Below are 19607 nucleotides of genomic sequence, written 5' to 3'. Positions count from 1 at the left end.
AAGGTGGGACATGAGGGGACAGTGTGTACAAACATGTATGACACTGGTGATCCACAACCGGAGCACTGTATGTAGTAGGAAGGACATAATTGCTTTGGCGAGGGTGCAGAGAAGATTTACTAGAATGTTGCCAGAGCTGGAGAATTGTAGCTACAGGGAGAAATTGGGGAGCTTGGGATTGTTTCCCTTGGAACAGAGAAGGCTAAGGGGTGACATGATTGAGGTGCACAACATTGTGAGGGATAGAGATGGAGAGGACAGGAGAGTTCAGAATCGAGGGATCATGGATTCAAGTTGAGTGGAAGAAGAATTAGAGAGGACTTGAGGAAACCGAGGGTGGTGAGTGTGGGGAATTCGCTATCTGCATTGGTGGTGGAGGCAGAGACCCTAAACTCTCTGAAAAGGTTCCTGGATCTCCACTGTAAGTATTATAAGTTGCAGGGCTATGGGGGCTGTGTCCAGGAAGATGGGATTAGTAAGGGCTTTTGGGGGTCTTTGGGTTGGCATAGACAAGATGGACTAAATAGCCCTTTCCTGTGCTGTATCATTTCCATGGTTTCTAACATTTAAAATAAATCAGCAAAAAAAAAATGAAAGGTGGTTAAAAAGAGAATATTATGGGATCTTAAATACGCATAGTATTTGGAGCAAAATAAATGAATTATTGTCACAAACAGCGCTTAATGGCTGTGGTCTTATCTTCATCATGTAGACATGGTGACAAAGGAGATCAAAGCTGAGAAGTAAATGTTCCGTGTATGCGACAGGCATGGGAGAAAGGTAGCGAAGAGTCTTTGTTAATCAGAGATAGATTACGTTTGGCAGCAAGAAATTATCTTGAGTTGGATGATGTCGAATTCAAATGAGGGGAGGCAAGATATAATGGAGAATCAGGCAGTCACTGATGGGAATAGTCTACACCAATCCTAACAGTAGATGTTCTGTAGGACAGAAAATAAAACAGGAGATTATGAGGGCATGCAAAAAAAGTCAGTACATTATTTTTGACTTTAATCTTCATGTTGATTGGGAAAACCCAACTGACAAAGGTAGCAACAGAAAAAAAAAAGCATAGAGCTTTTTTGGTACAGTTAGTTGGAAGAAATGATGAGAATTCAACAAAAGATTCTGCTACTTTGGAAATGGCAATGTGCAATGAGGTAGGTATAAAAAGTAATCTGAGAGTAGGCTGAAATGGACTGGGTAAGGAGATGAGCAAAAACCATAGTTGAGGAATAATGGCAGACTTTTAAGAAGGGGCCACTGGATCCAAAGCATTAACTCTGCTTTCTCTCTACAGACACTGCCAGACCTGCTGAATTTTTCCAACAATTTCTGATTTTGTTTCTGAACTGGATGAATAATTTGTATCAGTCTTCATGTAGAGGACATTAATAATTTCAAAATCTGAATAATCAGAGAGCTAACCATACATGCACCATCCTCTACATGATAAAATTACCTCTTAGATCCTTTTCAAATCTTTCCCCTCTCAACTTAAACCTATGCTCTCTAGTTTTGGACTCCTCACCCTAAGAAAAAGACTTTGGCTATTCACCCTATCCATACCCCTTATGATTTTATTAAACTCTATAAGGACACCTTTCAGTATCTGATGCTCCAAGGAGAAATATCTCAGCCTGTTCAACCCCTCCCTATAACTCAAACCCTCCAGTCCCGGAAACATCTTTGCAAATCTTTTCTGCACTCTCTCAAATATAACAACATCCTTCTTATAGGAAGGTGACCAGAATTGTATGCAGTATTTAAAAAGCAGCCTCAACAATGTCTGTACAGCCACCACATGACATACCAATTCTTATACTCAATGTTCTGACCAATGAAGGCAAGTGTGCCAATCACTTTCTTCTCCACCCTGTCTACCTGCAATTCCACTTTCAAGAATGCACCTGCATTCCTAGATATCTTCATTCAGCAACACTCCCCAGGGCTCCACCATTAACTGTGTAAGTCTTGCCCTGGTTTGCCTTATCAAAATATAATGCCTCGCATTTATCTGAATTAAACTTCATTTGCCGTTCTTCTGCCCATTGGCCCATCTGAACAAGAGGTAATCTTCTTTACTATCTCCTACATCACCTTATTTGGTGTCATCTGTAAACTGATGAAGCAGCTCCCTTGTATTCACATCTGAATCATTTACATAAATGATGAAAAGCAGTGGACCCATCACCGATCCTTGTGGCATGCCACTAGTCTCAGGCCTCCAGTCCAAAAAACAACCTTCTACCACCACCAGTCCTACATTCAAAACAATTTTGCATCCAATTGGCTAGTTCCCTCTGGATCCCATATGATCTCATGTTACTCACCCTACATGCAAAACCTTGTCATTTGTTGAAGTCCATATATACATCTACTGCTCTGCCATTCATCAGTCTACTTTGTCTCTTCAAAAAACCCAGACAAATTACTGAGACATGATTTCCCATGTACCAAACCATGTTGAGGATCCCTATCCATAATCAGTCCTTGCCTTTCCAAATACATGTAAATCCTGTCCCTCAAATCCCTTCTAACAACTTACCCACCACTGACATAAGGTTCACTGGTCTATAGTTTACTGGCTTTTCCTTACAGCCTTTCTTAAATAATGGCACTACATTAGCCAACCTTCAGGCTTCTGACACATCACCTGTGGCTGTTGATGATACAAATAACTCAAGGGGCCCAAGAATCTCTTCCCCACCTTATTACATGTGGAAAACACATGATCAGGTCCCAGGGGTTTATGTAAGTGGATACAATTGCAACATTTAAAAGACATTTGGATGGACATATGAATAGGAAGGGTTTAGAGTGATATTGTTCAAACTCTGGCAAATGGGATCATGTCAGGTTGGGATGTCTGGTCAGCACAGATAAGATTGATGGAAAGGTCTGTTTCCATGCTGTATGACTCTATGACACTATAAAGACTGGTGTTTGGAGTGGTAAGAAAGAATGAACACAATAATTATTAAGAGAGTAAAAGTAATAGGGATTCTAATGGGGCTGGAGGCTAATAACACTGCTGGAACGTTTGGGTTGCATCACAGCATTTTAAAGGATAGCAAGTGCACTGGTTGTATTCTTCCAAGTATCTTTATATTCGGAAAAAGTCCCAGAGGATTGGAAAAGTGGCAAAGCAACACCCTTGCTCAAACATGCAAAGAAATAAAAATCAAGCCAATTAGCTTAACATCTGTCATTCAGAAATGTTACAGTCAATTATAAAGGATTAAATAACTGCACATTTAGAATTATTTAATCAAGTTAAGTACAGTCAGCATGATGTCTTGAAGGGGAGATCATGCCTATCAATTACAGCACTTTATGGAGGCAACAGGCAGGATAGTTTGAAAGGAACCAAGGGTTGCATGATAATGTATCGCATATAAGGCTACTTATTAAGATAAGATCCCATGGTGTTAGGGGTACTATATTAAAATGGATAGAGAATTTGCTAACTAATATAAACAGGGAGGTGGGAAAACCGGGGCATCTTCAGGATGACAACCTGTAACTAGTGCAGTTCTACAGAAATCTGTGTTGAGGCCACAATTTTGTATAATATATCTTAATGACGTTAAAGAGTGAAATGAATGTACTATCAAAAATTTTGTATATGACACAACACAAAATGAAATGGGAAGTCAAGTCATGACTGTGGCACAAAGAGTTTCTAGAGGAATATAAACAACTTAAGTGTGTGGGAAAGAAAACCTGGCAGATAGCACATAACATGGCAAAACGTGAGGTTATACACTTTGCAAGAAAAATTCAAGAGCTGAATAATCATCAAAGATAGAAAGAATGCACAAAGCTGCAGCACAGAGGAATTTGCAGTTCTAGTTTATGAATCACAGGTTCAGCAGGTAATAGCGAAGGTTTTTATTTCAAAGGGAATGGAATTTAAACATAGTGCAGTTCTTTCTAAAACTATAAAATGTACCAGTCGGACTATAGCGGGAATACTGCAAATGGTTTTGGTCCCCTTATCTAAAGAAAGAGACTTTGGCATTGGAGGCAGCCCAGTAGACTAGTTCCAGATATGGGGGGACTATCTTTTGAGGAGAGGTTGAGTAGACTTGCTCTGTATTTGTTAGAATATAAAAGAATGAGAGGTGACCTTGTTGAAACATGTAGGATTCATTGGATGCTTGACAGGATAGATGGAGAAAGATCATTTCCCTTGGTGGGACAGTCTAGGGCAACAGGTCATAAGATCAGGGCAAAGGGCTGTTCATTTAAGAAAAGAATAAGGAAGAATTGTTTCCTGTCAGAGAATATTCAATCCATGGAATTTTTTATCACAGATTGTTGTTGAGGCAGGGTCATTAATGTATTCAAGACTAAGATAAACAGAGTTTTAATCAGTAAAGGAATGAAGGGAAGTGGAGTTGAGGATTATCAAATCAGGCATGATCTTATTGAATGACTGAACAGAATTGATGGGCTGAATTAGTTACTTTTCTTCCTACATCTTATGGTCTCTGGGAGACGAAATTGTTCCCTTGTCCTAAGGCAACCTCTTGTTTTAATGCAGTAAAACCTAATTCTAGATTGTCCCACAAAGGAAACATCTTTTCCACATCCAGCCTGTCAAGATTCTTCAGGATCTTATATATTTCAATCAAGTTTCTTCTGACCCGTTTAAACTCCAGCCTATTTACCTTTCCTCATATGACAACCTATCCATTCTGGGTATGTCCTACCTGCATTGGCATATCAAGTACATCTTTTTCTTTGATTTTATGCATTAAAAAATTAATATATTCTGTAGATCTCCTCAGCCAAGTTTTTATCTTCTCCTCTTAGCATTGATCTGTTTTGCTTCTGGATCTCTGCATCCCTCACCACCTGAATGGCTTTCTCTGGATTCAGGTCTTCTTTAGACTGGAATACATCTGACAACAATTCATCAGTAATATCTACAACAATCTAGTCTCTCATGGATTCTGACATTCATGCACCATGATCACACCTCTCTATTGGCCTGTAGAGATCTTTAATAACATAGTTCATGGATTTATCTGGATGCAGTATTCTTATCTTAAATCTTGCTCTTTCAGAAATATTGCCAGTTCTATGGTTGAAAAATAACTAAAGAGGTTTTGAAAAACAACTAAAAATTGTCTAATGTTTAATTTAACACCTTGGCATTCAATAATATCATCTATTGTACACCCAATTTTGTACAGAAGCGCATTTGCTTTTTCAACTTTTGGCCTGGTGTCCACTTCAGAGTTTTACATGGTCTATCTGTGAAAGTTAAACTTCATGGAAACCATTTCTGATGCCATACCTTCATATGTTTATTTAATATGAGCATGCAATCCTACAAATTAGTCAAAGGAGTTAGCATTTCAACCCCTGAAGTCTGCTCCATCATTTTATAAGATCATGACTGATCTTATTGTAATCCCCAAATCTGTGTTCCCATATACCCTGGTGAATGGATAATTCATCTCCTTTAACAATTGTTATTCTGCTGGTTTTAATAGCAATTATTCCGCACTTTGCTGTTAGGCTCAAGGGATTCCCTTTGCTTTGCGGCTGTAGTGGAGGGTTTCCTGATCTTCACGGCTGTATTGAAAGTTTTCCCACACTATAAATTTGCACTATGACTCCCCCTGTGCTCCCTCTGTCTCTGCTTCCTGAAAACATCTCCAAATTGGAACCGAATCACATCTTTCATTAAATTACCCAACTTCTATCTGCTTTAAGCAGCTTGGTGCTTTCCTTGGTTTTCTGTTGTTGGAATATATAAACTTTTTCTTGTGACCAACTTAGTTTAACTTTTCCAACTCTACCTCATGGCAACTGTGTGCCACGGCAATGATACCCAATCAGTGATGCAACTTGCAAATTTTTAAATTTCTGCCATTTCTACCTGCGTTATACAGAATTTTCCATTTCCACCAAAGGATTTTTTTTTTAATCTTTAACACATGCAGTCCTTGAAATCAGGTAATGTCACTGGCTTAATATGGATTCAAAATTGGTCCCAATGACCATTGTCACACAGAGTCATAGAGTCATAGAGACCTACAACATGGAAACAGACCCTTTGGTCCAACCCGTCCATGCCGACCAGACATCCCAACCCAATCTAGTCCTACCTGCCAGCACCCGGCCCATATCCCTCCAAACCCTTCCTATTCACATACCCATCCAAATGCTTCTTAAATGTTGCAATTGTACCAGCCTCCACCACATCCTCTGGCAGCTCATTCCATACTTGTGCCACCCTCTGCGTGAAGAAGTTGCCCCTTAGGTCTCTTTTATATCTTTCCCTCTCACCCTAAACAGCCTAGACCCTTGCCTTAGCGAGATCAATTATTTCTGTTCCTGTATGTCTTCAAAAGGTTGGAAATACTTCCTGCGCAATTCTTTGAAGTATGCTTCTGTGTAGAGTTTTGCCATGAGGTTTGCAGTGTGTGCTGATATCAGTAATCAGCAGTATCTGTTTTATTTGAAGTTTTCTGGGTCACCAACATATTTTTCACCTGTTTTTTTCCTTGAAAGCCTGAAGTCTAATTTCCCTAAGTTAGCAGTATTTAGAAACAATGCTTGTCAATGTGGCTCACTATGTTGTGACCACATTATTTCTCATTTGCAATGCTACTCAGCATGTGTGTGTGGATTCCTTCAAGACTGAAGTGGTCTAGTGTTGATCAAGATAGCCAACATTCTAGTCTAACTAGAAGAGTCATGCTGCATAAACAAATGAAGTTTATCACATTCCTGCATCTGTGTACAGATTGTATGACTCTGACCCACATTATTGTAGAGACCATTCAAAGCACAGCAGACCCAGCTTCTTCTTTACTCATGACACCTTGAAGTAGTGCAGCCTGCTACACTCGATAAACCCTTTCAAACCCATGAATAATAATGCACAGCTCACCATATAACAATCTAACATGTTCTTGGATGACTCACTAAGGTGTAAGGTGGGCATTAACATGTGAAAGTGCTACTCTCAGAGTTTTCTGACAACATCCTAGCCTCTTCTGACCTCAGTTTTTCTGTCAACATTGAAGGACCTGTGGGAGATAAAAGATATGAACTAGAACTGAAACAGGGAAAGCTTTTAGATTGTAAAATTGTCAGGCCTGGGTATTTCAGTTAGTAGCGAGACTTCAACAAAAGTAGCTGCTGTACGCTAAGCTGCAGAATGACGTGTAAGTCTGCCACTCTTGTGAAAGAATCACTCAACGTTCTATAAACAAATACCAGGAGATGCAGAAAATCCTTCGTGAAATTAAACTTTAATCTTGCAAAACAAAGCAATGGGAGCCAGCAAAATGTCTTCCCTGGCTCCCCACAATTTCTTTGTTTGCCTCCAGTTTACGCAATTTGTTGGTCCCGCGCTTATCGGATAACATTAGCAGAGCCAATCATGATGGCTTGCTTTATCTTTCTAAACTAATCATCGTCTGCCATACTGGTTCCTTCCATCACACTTAACCTATCACATTACAACATCATCATCTTCAGCATTAGCTCATCTCCCGGTGATTTAGCTAACCTATCACAATGCACTACCAATATCTGTTACTGGAGCCCTGTAACATGATCCTGGGCATACATTGCAACTCTAAGTAACTACATCACTGCCATAATAACTTCCATATCACCAAGTATGTGAGTACTCCCAGTATGTCCATTATCGGTGCTGATGGACTCTGCCAATTGCAAGACTATAAGACATAGGAGTGAAAGTAAGGCCATTTGGCCCATCGAGTCCACTCACCCGCACTCACCCAGTATTCCTTAATTCCTTGCGAGATTAAGAATTTATCAATCTCTGCCTTGTACCAATCTCCAAGGCTTCATCTGCACTGGAGATGCATTTCCCTCTGCTCTCAATTCTTCTACTGATCAGGTCAGGACATCATGCCCAAATTCCGTGCTTGGTTGGAATCATGGATGTAAGTGCTGTGGCTGAGTAAAAGAACCACTGTAAAGTCCGCTTGCAACAAATGGGTCCTTGAGCCACTGCTATGAAGATATAAGTTCCATTGCGTCAGTCTACTTGACTGCAGTTGAAAACATTACTCTATTACTTGTCAGCAACTTGGTTTAGCATGAAGGACAGAAATCGGCATCAGATTTGGTAATGGTATATTTTCTTTCTGCTCCACACAAATGCAGAACAGAAATCCTCGTTCACCGTAAAGCACATGGTGACTGACAAGTGAATTGTTCATTGTTACGACAACCTATTGCTGTTGATTTAAAACCGTGTTGTGCACATGGAATGATCAGGAGTGTAACATTCATAATTTAAACCCCATTTTGCATATGAGTTAGAAGTTATAAAATCATTTCAAAAGAACCAATTGAGAATTTGACACTAGCACAAACCATGGAATCAGTAAATGCTTTCAGTTGAGTAGGTTTGAACTCAGGGAGATACATTATTTTGAACACTGCCATGCAATGGGTAGTTTAGATTGTTTAATAATAATGGCTTTCATTCCAAATGAGGAGTGAAAATTTTTAGCAAAGATTAAAGGGTGGCATGGTGGCTCAGTGGTTAGTACTGCTGCCTCACAGCACCAGGGTCCCAGGTTTGATTCTGGCCTCAGGTGACTGTTTGTGTGGAGTTTGCACATTCTCCATGTGTCTGTGTGGGTTTCCTCCGGGTGCTCTGGTTTCCTCCCACAGTCCGAAGATGTGCAGGTCAGGTGAATTGGCCATGCTAAATTGCCCGTAGTGTTAGGTGCATTAGTCAGAGGGAAATGGGACTGGGTGGGTTACTCTTCGGAGGGTTGGTGTGGACTCGTTGGGCCGAAAGACCTGTTTCCACACTGTAGGGAATCTCATCTCATTAATGGTGAACAGTCAGTCGATGTTTTCTGAAAAAAAAATTTTCTTAGTGGTGGTTAACATTGACGACTGAAGTGAACTGCAAGCAGTAGGTTTCTCTTTGTCAAGGAATTATCTAGCTATATTCTTTAATTCTGTGCTATATCTTAATCAATAGCATCTGCTAAACACTGTCATATTTGATAAACATTTCATCTCAGATTAGGAACAACAAGTCAATAACCTGCTTCTTTCAACCTTCTAGTATTGGGCTCAGCTGTTTCTACAGACAGCCCCATCCCTTCAAGCCAAAAGCATATCAGTTAGTGCACATCAGAACTGTGAGTTCAGTGAATAATTTCCCCTATTTGTGTATTTCTGGAACAGTAGCTAGGCTGATACCAAATGAGACATCCTTGATTTTTCTTGTGCCATTCCATAGTTAGAAAATAATCCTGTATGAGGCAAGAGAAGCCTTAAAATTGTAATTATTTCATGTGAGTCAGCATGGACTACTTGGAAATTTGCAACAAGGTTAGATTTTGTTTGCATGGTTTTATCATATTATAAAGATGGAAGGAAGAGCATGTATTGTGTAAAATAAAATAAAAGAATTTTGCTGGATTCCCTTCTCCTTCACGAGCCCACAAAGATATATTAAAACAAAATCACAGTTGCGATTACCTACTGAAGAAAGTAGTAACTATTTTCACATTTTATTGGTCAATTTTCGGTTATCACAAAAACCGTTACACTAAGGGAATCCCAACAGAATCACCCTAGGAACACAATTTAGGGTAGAGGAAAATAACATTTTGTTTTTGTTTGACATCTTAGAAATGTTATTCTTAGAATGGAAAGAATATATTCATTCCAAATAAAAAGTGTTACTCTGACTGATAATAATTGAGTCACACACATACATGTCCTTCCCAAACATTGTCATTGGAGGGTCCCCAGTTTATTTTTATTTACAGGAGGATCAGGGGAGTGCATGGGTAATTGCATCTGAGGTGGAAGATTCTGACATGATTATATTGAATAGTGGAGCAGGCTTGAAGGGTTGGATTGAGAGTGTGTTGCTCGAAAAACAGCAGGTCAGGCAGCATCTGAGGATCAGGATCAGGAATTCCTGATGAAGGACTCCAGCCCGAAATGTCGATTTTCCTGCTCCTCGGATGCTGCCTGACCTGCTGTGCTTTTCCAGCAACACACTCTCAACTCTGATCTCCAACATCTGCAGACCTCACAGTCTCCTAGTTGAAGGGCTGGATGGTCAACTCTTGCTCCTCTTTCTTTTGTTCTTTTGCTACTACCTGCATTGAATTAGTCTTCTTCAGAAGCAAGATATTCTGCGTCTCTGGTACAATTAATGACAACCTGTAGATTACATTGTACCTGACCCTTCCATCATGGAATCCCTGTCTTCTTGAAATCTGCTTGGAGATCGCAGGAGTCTGCAAATTCACTATATGTCGATAGTTATTTACTTCTAATACCTTGTTTCTGTATGGCGCAGTCTGATCATGATGACTTTTTGGACAGGCTCAAGTGGCCACCATATCTGCACACATATCATCATATCAGAAGGTGACAATTCTGCAATGTGTTGTAGACAGCTGTTAGCTGGAATGAAGATGGAGCTCTGACAATTGAACCACAAATCAATGTGCAACTAATGTTGTTGACACAGGCAGAACAGACAAGGAGCTATTTTTGAACATGTTAGAGATATACACATGGTCTCTCAGCATCAGTAAAAAGAAAAAAAAGGTAGATTTTCAGTGCAAAAAACTATCAAAAAAAAGAACTTTATGATAAAGCTGTATAAAGCGAACATTAACTATAAGTGACATATGCCATTACAACAGCTTATTCAGAAAGGGTAGTTTCTTTAAAAAGCTTGCAGTAAGAGGTGGGGAATCACTACCACAAACTTTTGGATTTCTCCATTTAATTTTGCATGTGAGGATGCAAAAGTTGTCAATTTTACAGTCGTAACAACATCAATGCTAACCATTTGCCTATGATTCAAATTTCAAAATTTAGCCCTTTATACTGAATTACATAACCTGGTCAGCAGGCTCCTGCAAATTACTCAAAATGCATTCTGAAAATTCACTGAACATTTTTTCTTCTTAGAATATTTTACATGCAACATTTTAAAAAAAGTTACAATAAAATTATTTTATTGTCTTTATATTTTTCAATGATTTTATTAAAGCTTGAAGTTGAAAACCCCATACCACAAAAAAATCTCTGAAATGAACTGATAGTTTTGGCCAGGGCTGCAGCCCTGTGAGTTGAATTGTGAAATCTGGGCATTTCCAATGCATCTTATTTCTCAGAATCCATCATGTGATATCATTTAGTCAGCTGAAGGGATATGATTCTTTAATTTGAACTGTTTACTACCCAGTAATTATTCAAATTAAAAAGAAAACTGGAAGCCAAATATAGACTTGACTGAAGAAGAGTTTATGTTGAGCAATTTTGTGAGCGATCAGATTTCACAGCAATTTAGGAAGTATAAGAATCTGTGAGAGAGGAAGACCTGAGACATGCTTCTTCATTTTGCAGCTCAATTTTTAATCCTCACGGTGAGAGTTAATGATAAGGTTGGGGGCAGGGAGGAAGTGAAGCAAGGGGAACATTGAACGTAGAACCGTACAGCACAGGAACAGGCCCTTCAGCCCACAGTGTTGTGCCGAACATGATGCCAAATTAAACTACTCCCATCTGCCTGCTCTTGATCCATATCCCTCCATTCCTTACATATTGAAGTGCTTATCGAAAAGTCCCTTAAACACCCCTATCGTATTTGCCTCCACTACCATCCCTGGCAGTGCTTTCCACTCTCTGACCCCTCTCTGTGTAAAAAAACTTGCCCCTCACATCTCCTTTGATTGTTTCCCCCTCTCATCTTAAATGCATGCCCCCTTAAATTTAGACTTAGGGGGGGAGAAAGATTCTGATCGTCAACCCTATCTATTTTCATAATTTTATGGACTTTGATCAAATCTGCCCGAAGCGTCAGCCTCTCTTTATAGCTCATACCCTTTCATTAGGGCAGCATTATGGTTAACCTCTTCTGCACCCTCTCCAAAACCTCTACATCCTTCCTGTAATGTGGCGACCAGAACTGAATGCAATACTTTTGAGTGTAGCCGAGCCGAAGTCTATTAAGGCTGTAACATGACATTCGGAGTCTTGTACTTAATTCCCTGACCAATAAAGGTAAACAGGCCATACACCTTCTTTACCACTCTATCTATTTGTGTGGCCACTTTCAGGGAGCTAGAGACTTGAACCCCAAAATCCCTCTGTACATCAATGTCGTTCAGGGTCCTGCCGTTTACTATATACTTTTCCTTAACATTTGGCCTCCCACCTCATACTTACCCGGATTAAATTCCATTAACTATTTTACTGCCCATATCTGCAATTGATCTATGTCCCTATATATCCTTTGACAATTTTCAACATGATCCAAAACTCCACCGATCTTTGTATCATCTGCAGACCTACTAACCCACTCATCTACATTTTCACCCGAGTCACTTACATATATCACCAACAGCAAAGGTCCCACTATGGATTCCTCCAGAACACCACTGGTCACTGACCTCCAGCCATTCACCACCATTCTCTACCTTCTAAGGGCTAGCCAATTCTGAATCTACATGGCCAAGCCACTGTGGATCGTAGACACTTTAATCTTCTGGATAAGCCTACACTGAGGGACCTTGTCGAAAGCCTTACTAAAATCCATGCGGGTAATATCCAGTACTCTACCCTCATTGATCACATTTGTCTCATCCTTGAAAAATTCAATCAAGTTAGTAAGACATGACCTGCCCTGCACAAAGCTATGCTGACTGTCCTTAATTAGGGTATGCTTTTCCAAATGCTCATCAATTGTATCCCGAAGAATTCTCTTCAATTGTTTCCCAGCCACTGATGTGAGACTCAACGGTCTATAGTTTTCAGGATTATCCCTATTTCCCTTCTTGAACAGACGAACAATAGCTACTTCCAGTCTCCTGGGACCTCTCTGAGAAGAAGAGACTGTAAAACTACCAAGTAGCACCAAGCTGTTTGGACTGAGAAGAATGGGTGGTGAGAATGAGAATGGATAGTTAAAGTAATAACAGCAAAAGTGGATGGGGCACTCTGACTGGTGGAGCAATGGTTAGGAGTGGACCATAAACATATGCTCCCTACAGCTACATCTCCAAAAACAGGGAGCAGATAAACAAAAGGAAGAATTAAAAGAACGAGAAGTAAAAATAGAAAGATAGAGACATAACAAGAAAGACATAGAAAAGTTTCATTCACCAGAACGATAAGAGAGTGACAATATTTCCTGATATATATGAGATTTAGTGATAGACTGATGAGTTACCTCAGACTTACCGACTCATCAACATTGACAACGCAGAAAAAGGCCATTTGGCCCATCGTATTCACACCGGTCAACAAAGGTCTGAGTTCACAAACCCCGTCTTGCAGTTTTTGTCACATAGTGGTAGAGACTGTGGCAACACAAGTGAATATCAAGATATTGCTTAAATTTTGGGAGAGTTTCTGATTCAACCACACTTTCAAGAAATGTTTTCTAGATTCTGACTGTGATCTGAGTGAAACCATTCTCCTAGACTCCTACCTCCAACCTTAAATGAACCCTGATTACTGACCACTTTACTCATGGAAAGAAAGTGCCTTCCTAACTTCCCGATCAATGCCCCTCATTATCTTATATACCCTGATCACATCCTCTTGCAGTTTTTTTGCATCTTGTTGGGAAAATAACACAACATGTCCAATCTTTCCTCACAGTTCAGATCCCCCAGCCCAGTTCCAGACCTTCCTGGTAAATTTCCTCTGCATTCTCTCCAGTGTAATCACATCTTTCTGATAATGTGATGATCAGAACTGCATGCAGCAATGCAGTTGTGGCCTAACTAATTATCCGTCCAGTTCTAGCCTTAATCCTTCTGCCTTGGATAATGAAGGCAATATCTCATAAATCTTCTTAATCATCTTATCTACCTGCCCTACTCCTTACAGGAATCTGTGGATAAACACATCAAGGTCCTTCTGATCTTCAGTTCTTTCCAGGGTCTTACCATTCCTAATGCAACCTTTTCCTTTGTTACGTTCATTACCTTCCACTTTTCCAGGTTGAATTCCGTTTGCCATTGTTCAAACTAACTGATCAGTCCATCGATATCTTCCTGCAGTTTATGACTATTGCCTTCCTATTTATGTCACTACAAATTTTCATTCACAAACTTCTTGATCATAGCCCCTGCATTTAATTTGAAGTGATTAATGTACACCACAATCAACAGGATCCCAGTAATGAGCCTTGAAGAACCTTACTGGAAACAGAATTCCAGACACAGAAACATAAAGTCATTAAGTCATAGAGATGAACAACACAGAAGCAGACCCTTTGGGCCAGCTTGTCCATGCTGACCAGAAATCCTAAACAAATCTCGTCCCATTTGCCAGCACTTGGCCCACGCATCACCTTTTGTGTGAAAAAGTTAGGTCTTTTTAAAATTTTTCACCTGTCTTTGGTGTCATCTGCAAACTTTCTAACTATCCCTCCATTTTCACATCAAAAGTATTTATATAAATGACAAAGAGCAGCGGATCCAACACCGATCCTTGTGGGACATCACTGATCACAGGCCTCCAGTCTGAAAAACAACCCTCCACCACCACCCTCTGTCTCCTACCTTCAAGTCAGTTCTGCATCCAAATGGCTAGGTCTCCCTGTATTCCATGAGATATAATCTTGCTAACCAGTCTACCACGAGGAACCTCGTCGAACGTCTTACTGAAGTCCATATAGGTCATGTATGTCTCTACTGTTATCCTCTGCTTCCTGCCTCACAGCTAATTCTGCATTCAAAATGCCAATTTTCCCCATGGGCTCTTACTTCCTTTCAGGCATCTTGTCAAAGGCCTTGCTAAGGTCATGCCCATCTCATTAACCCAATCAACACTCTTGGTTACCTCCTAAATAATGTGATCAAATTTGTCAACACCACCATGAAAAATCCATTGTGATTATCTCATAAAGTGCAGATATATTCTGTCCCTTACAATACTTTCTAATACCTCCACCACCATTGAGGCTAAACTGACTGGCCTGTAAGTTCTTGGAGTATCCTTTGAGAATGTTAACAGTCCCGTTCTCCTTTGGCATCTTACACATTACCAGAAAAGATTGAAAAATTACTGCCAGGATCCCTTGATATTTTCTTCCTTGCCTCCTAGGATATGTATCATCCAGACCTGCAGATTAAGTACTTTTAGATCTGTTAAACCTCTAGTACCTCCTCTCTCTATCTATGTTATCTTCTGAAATTTCACAGCCATCAACCCTGATGTCTATCCCTGCGGCATGCAATTCCATTGTGACAACTGATACAAAGTATTCATTTAAGACTTTGCCCATGTCCACAAACAGCCTACCACTGTAGTCCCTGGTGGGCCCTGCACTTTCCTCCATTTCTGACTGCTGGAGATCATTCCCTCACCTCCCCAACTGCAATCTTCTGCTGCTAAATTATTACTCATCCTTGCCAGTTTATAAATTTTACAGAGAACATCAAAACAGAATCCACAGAGTTCTGACTTAAATGATGCCTTCCCATTAAGAATCTCAGGTTTGTCATAACCTTAGATTTTGCTGCACTCTTCACTCACTATCATATTCTCTTGCAAGCTTTTGTGATTCGCTAGGTTTTTTTGTTTCAATTCAAGGGTCAATACAATCAAAACTAAGCATCCAGGACTCTATTACATGAGCCACTATCAGGAATTGCTGGACCACTGTTCATTTACTTCCTCGCTATCTTGGGAACTTTAGAATTCTTACTGGAATGAGTTAGTGCAGCAGCATGAAAAGAAAAGGAAAGTCTTATTTATTTAGGGAATATGATTTTAAACCAGTCCACGTGGTAGAAATTTAAATTTCCTCTGTAAGTCCAAAGTTATTAGGATATATGTCCCTTAGTTAATTTGTCACTGGTGTTTAAGCATGCATGTGCAGTGGCCTTAGGATACAATAAAGCAACATTCGTTAGATCTTCCATTCTTGAAGATTAGAGCAGGGGTAAGTCATTTGGCCAACTGAGCCCATTCTACTGTTTGCTATTAGCAAGGTTGATCTGATTATCATCTCAAGTCCACTTTCTTACTAGTTTTTATAACGTTGCTCCCCTATCACTCCCTTGGGAAGATATAATCTGCCATTTTCACCATTCTAAAGTATCCACTAGCATGTTCCTCACAGGGAATGGCAATATCTAAGGTAAGTTTCAGATTTCTGGAAGTAATTTTGACTTTAAAGGTAGCACAAAAAGTGATTATGATGATTCCGTTGTTTACACAACTTTCTCAGTTTTCATTCTCATGCCCATGTCTAAAACTGCTATGATTATTTTTCACTAAAAGCCACATCTTTTATCTTTCAGGACGATGTCGAGCTGAAGCTGCAGAGGAAGGTAAGTGTCAAAACCTCTATTTTTCCTGTAAGCCAACAATTGTGGAGTTGGAAATTTCATGACAGCGTAATTTAATCAAATGATTATGCAAGTTTTGACCCCACTTAAATACCAGAATGAAATGCCAGTTTATTTACAAATACTGGTGGCTAAAGTTTCTTGGTTTATACCTCTTCAAGGATTATTATTATAATTGAATTCAATGGAATACATACAAAAAATGTATTCATATCAGAAACGTGGCCAATTATTTTATTTCTTGATATTATTCACATCCTTGGAATATTTTGCACAGCTGTGCATTAGATCAATGTACGTTGAGAAAGGAGATATTCATTGACATTCTGGCAGCCCTAGCACACAAATTATTTCACTAGACGCAACAGCAATATTATCATAGAAGACCACACGAGCACATTACCTGTCCTTGGGGAATTGAGGTAAGTCTCTGCAGTGCCACAGAAACAAATTTGTCCCCCAGAGTTAATCACACACACACACAGTGGAATTCAACCTAACTGGGTATATGCCAGTGCTATTGCTCTAGTTAAGCCTCCTCTCATTCCTCTATATGTCTTACCAACATGTCCTCCTATTTCTTTCTCCTGCATCTGCTTTTCTAGTAGCCCCTTAAATAAATCTGTGCTGTGTACCTCATCTATTCTTTTTCTGGATGTTCCACATTTCTTACTACTCATTGCACAACAAGGTTTCTCCTGAACTCCCTACGCTATTTATTACTGACTGTTCCATATTTATGGCCTCTAGTTCAGCTCTGGATTAAAAGTGGAAATGTTTTCTCCATATCTACATGATCAAATCCTATCATTACCTTAAATACCTCCTTCAGATGACCCCTGTGGTCTAGGAAACAAGTAAACCCCAGCCTGTCCGATCTCTCCTGATGTGTCTAAACCTCACATATTGTGTTGTGCTGGTTTGATTCTTAAATTGCAAAATTAATATAATTTTCATAGGCATGAAAGTGCAACTAAAATGCTTTTCATCAACAGTGCTATCATTTCGCAGCCTTGGAAATAAAACAACGAGGTGTTAAGTAATGACAATAAAGTAATCCTTTTGGTTATAGATTTCATTCTCCATCAGCATCAAATCCCCGACAGTCAATGTGACAGGGGTAGGCGATGGACTAGCAGTATCGCCATTAGACTTTTCATCCAGAGATCAAAGTAATATTCTGGTGATATGGTTTCAACTCCTGCCATGGCAGAATGTGGAATTTGAATTCAATAATAATCTGAAAATAAGAGTTTAATGATGACCATTAAACCATTGTCAGGAAAAAAGCCCATCCGGTTCACTAATGTCTCTTAGGAAAGGAAATCTGCCGTGCTTACCTGGTCTGGCTTACATGTGACTCCAGACTCACAGTAATGTGGCTGACTTGTAACAGTCCTGTTAGCAACTAGGAATGGGCAGTAAATGCTGGTACAGCCAGTGACATCCACATTCTATAAAAGAATGAAAAAGAAGGAAACAAAGGGTAATGATCTTGGATGTCCTCACCGTGGAAAAGGGTTTCCAGTTGTGTCCTAAGGCTTGGGATTAGGTCCCATGCTGTTTGTCCCAATTATTTTTATTAATTACTGGTTTGTGTGTGCTAGAGATGTATCAGGTAACTTACGCTTGGTTACAGAGTAACATGCCCTCTCAGCTGCATGCAACAATTCTGATGATCCATGCATGATGATTGACATTGGCACTGGAGATGTTGGCAGGGGTCTTAATGAGTACTTTGCCTCTATCATCACAAGGGACACAGGCATTTGAATTATTGAGGGACACATTCCAAACAATGGTTACAAACAGCATAATGTAAAAGGAAATACTGAGATGGATTGCATCCTCAAAGATGAGTGAATCAACAGAACCTGATGTTTTTCGCATCCTAAGCTAAAGAAAGAAGCAATGGAGAAATCATGGGTGTTCCGAGGAGCATTTTTCAATCACCACTAGATATATGTGAGGTCCCAAAGGAATAGAGGTCTGAAAAAATTGTACAATTAGTTAAAAAGATGTGAATAATAGGCCAGTCAGTCCAACTTTGTTCGTGGAAAAATACCAGAATAATTTCAAGAGACAGGATAGACTGTCACTTGGAAAGGCCTGGATTAATGGGGCACAGTTATTTTTTTTTAAAATGATGTTGTCTTACTACCATTACTGAACTTTTTGAGAGAAAGCAAAGAGGATTGATGAAGCTAGTGCAGTAGATGTTGTCTACATTGATTTTACTAAAGCATGACATACTCAGAAACATATAAGTTCATGGGCTACAAGGGACTTCAATTTTGGATTCAAAATTGGCTCAATGGCAGAAAAAAAATGATAATGGCTGATGGATAATTTTGAAATGGAAATGGAAAGGGTTCAACATTGGATCTCTTGCTGTCTGTAATATTTATTAATAACATTGACTTAAATATGGGAAGCATGGTTGGGAAATTCGCAGAGGACACAATAATTGGTTGTGTAATTGACAGTGAAGAGAGTAGCTGTCAACTTCAATAATATGCTGAAAATGTGTTGCTGGAAAAGCGCAGCAGGTCAGGCAGCATCCAAAGAGCAGGAGAATCAACGTTTCGGGCCCTTCTTCAGGAATGAGGAAAGTGTGTCCAGCAGGCTAAGATAAAAGGTAGGGAGGAGGGACTTGGGGGAGGGGCGTTGGAAATGCGATAGGTGGAAGGAGGTCAAGGTGAGGGTGATAGGCCGGAGTGAGGGTGGGGGCAGAGAGATCAGGAAGAAGATTGCAGGTTAGAAAGGCAGTGCTGAGTTAGAGAGATTTGACTGAGACAAGGTGAGGGGAGGGGAAATGGGGAAACTGGAGAAATCTGAGTTCATCCCTTGTGGTTGGAAGGTTCCTAGGCAGAAGATGAGGCATGAAGATGAGGAAGATGAAGATGGGAAACCCTCCAACCACAAGGGATGAACTCAGATTTCTCCAGTTTCCTCATTTCCCCTCCCCCCACCTTGTCTCAGTCAAATCCATCGAACTCAGCACCGCCTTCCTAACCTGCAATCTTCTTCCTGACCTCTCCGCCCCTATCCCCACTCCGGCCTATCACCCTCACCTTGACCTCCTTCCACCTATCGCATTTCCAACGCCCCTCCCCCAAGTCCCTCCTCCCTACCTTTTATCTTAGCCTGCTGGACACACTTTCCTCATTCCTGAAGAAGGGCTCATGCCCGAAACGTCAATTCTCCTGCTCCTTGGATGCTGCCTGACCTGCTGCGCTTTTCCAG

General features: G+C 40.1%; 1 protein-coding gene across 1 annotated transcript in view; it reads left to right on the top strand.

Moving 5' to 3' along the window:
• The window catches only part of cpz (carboxypeptidase Z), a 70429-nt gene that overhangs the window by 16965 nt on the left and 33857 nt on the right, over window positions 1-19607 (top strand). Inside the window, exon 2 of the mRNA XM_043698649.1 lies at window positions 16314-16343. Coding sequence (XP_043554584.1) covers window positions 16314-16343 — 30 coding nt within the window. The remainder of the gene's footprint in view (window positions 1-16313; window positions 16344-19607) is intronic.

This window comes from Chiloscyllium plagiosum, chromosome 1 (genome assembly GCF_004010195.1).
Source record: "Chiloscyllium plagiosum isolate BGI_BamShark_2017 chromosome 1, ASM401019v2, whole genome shotgun sequence".
Classification (NCBI taxonomy): Eukaryota; Metazoa; Chordata; class Chondrichthyes; order Orectolobiformes; family Hemiscylliidae; genus Chiloscyllium; species Chiloscyllium plagiosum.
Note: the sequence above shows the minus strand (reverse complement) of the source record. Positions and strands in the feature narration are given on the sequence as shown.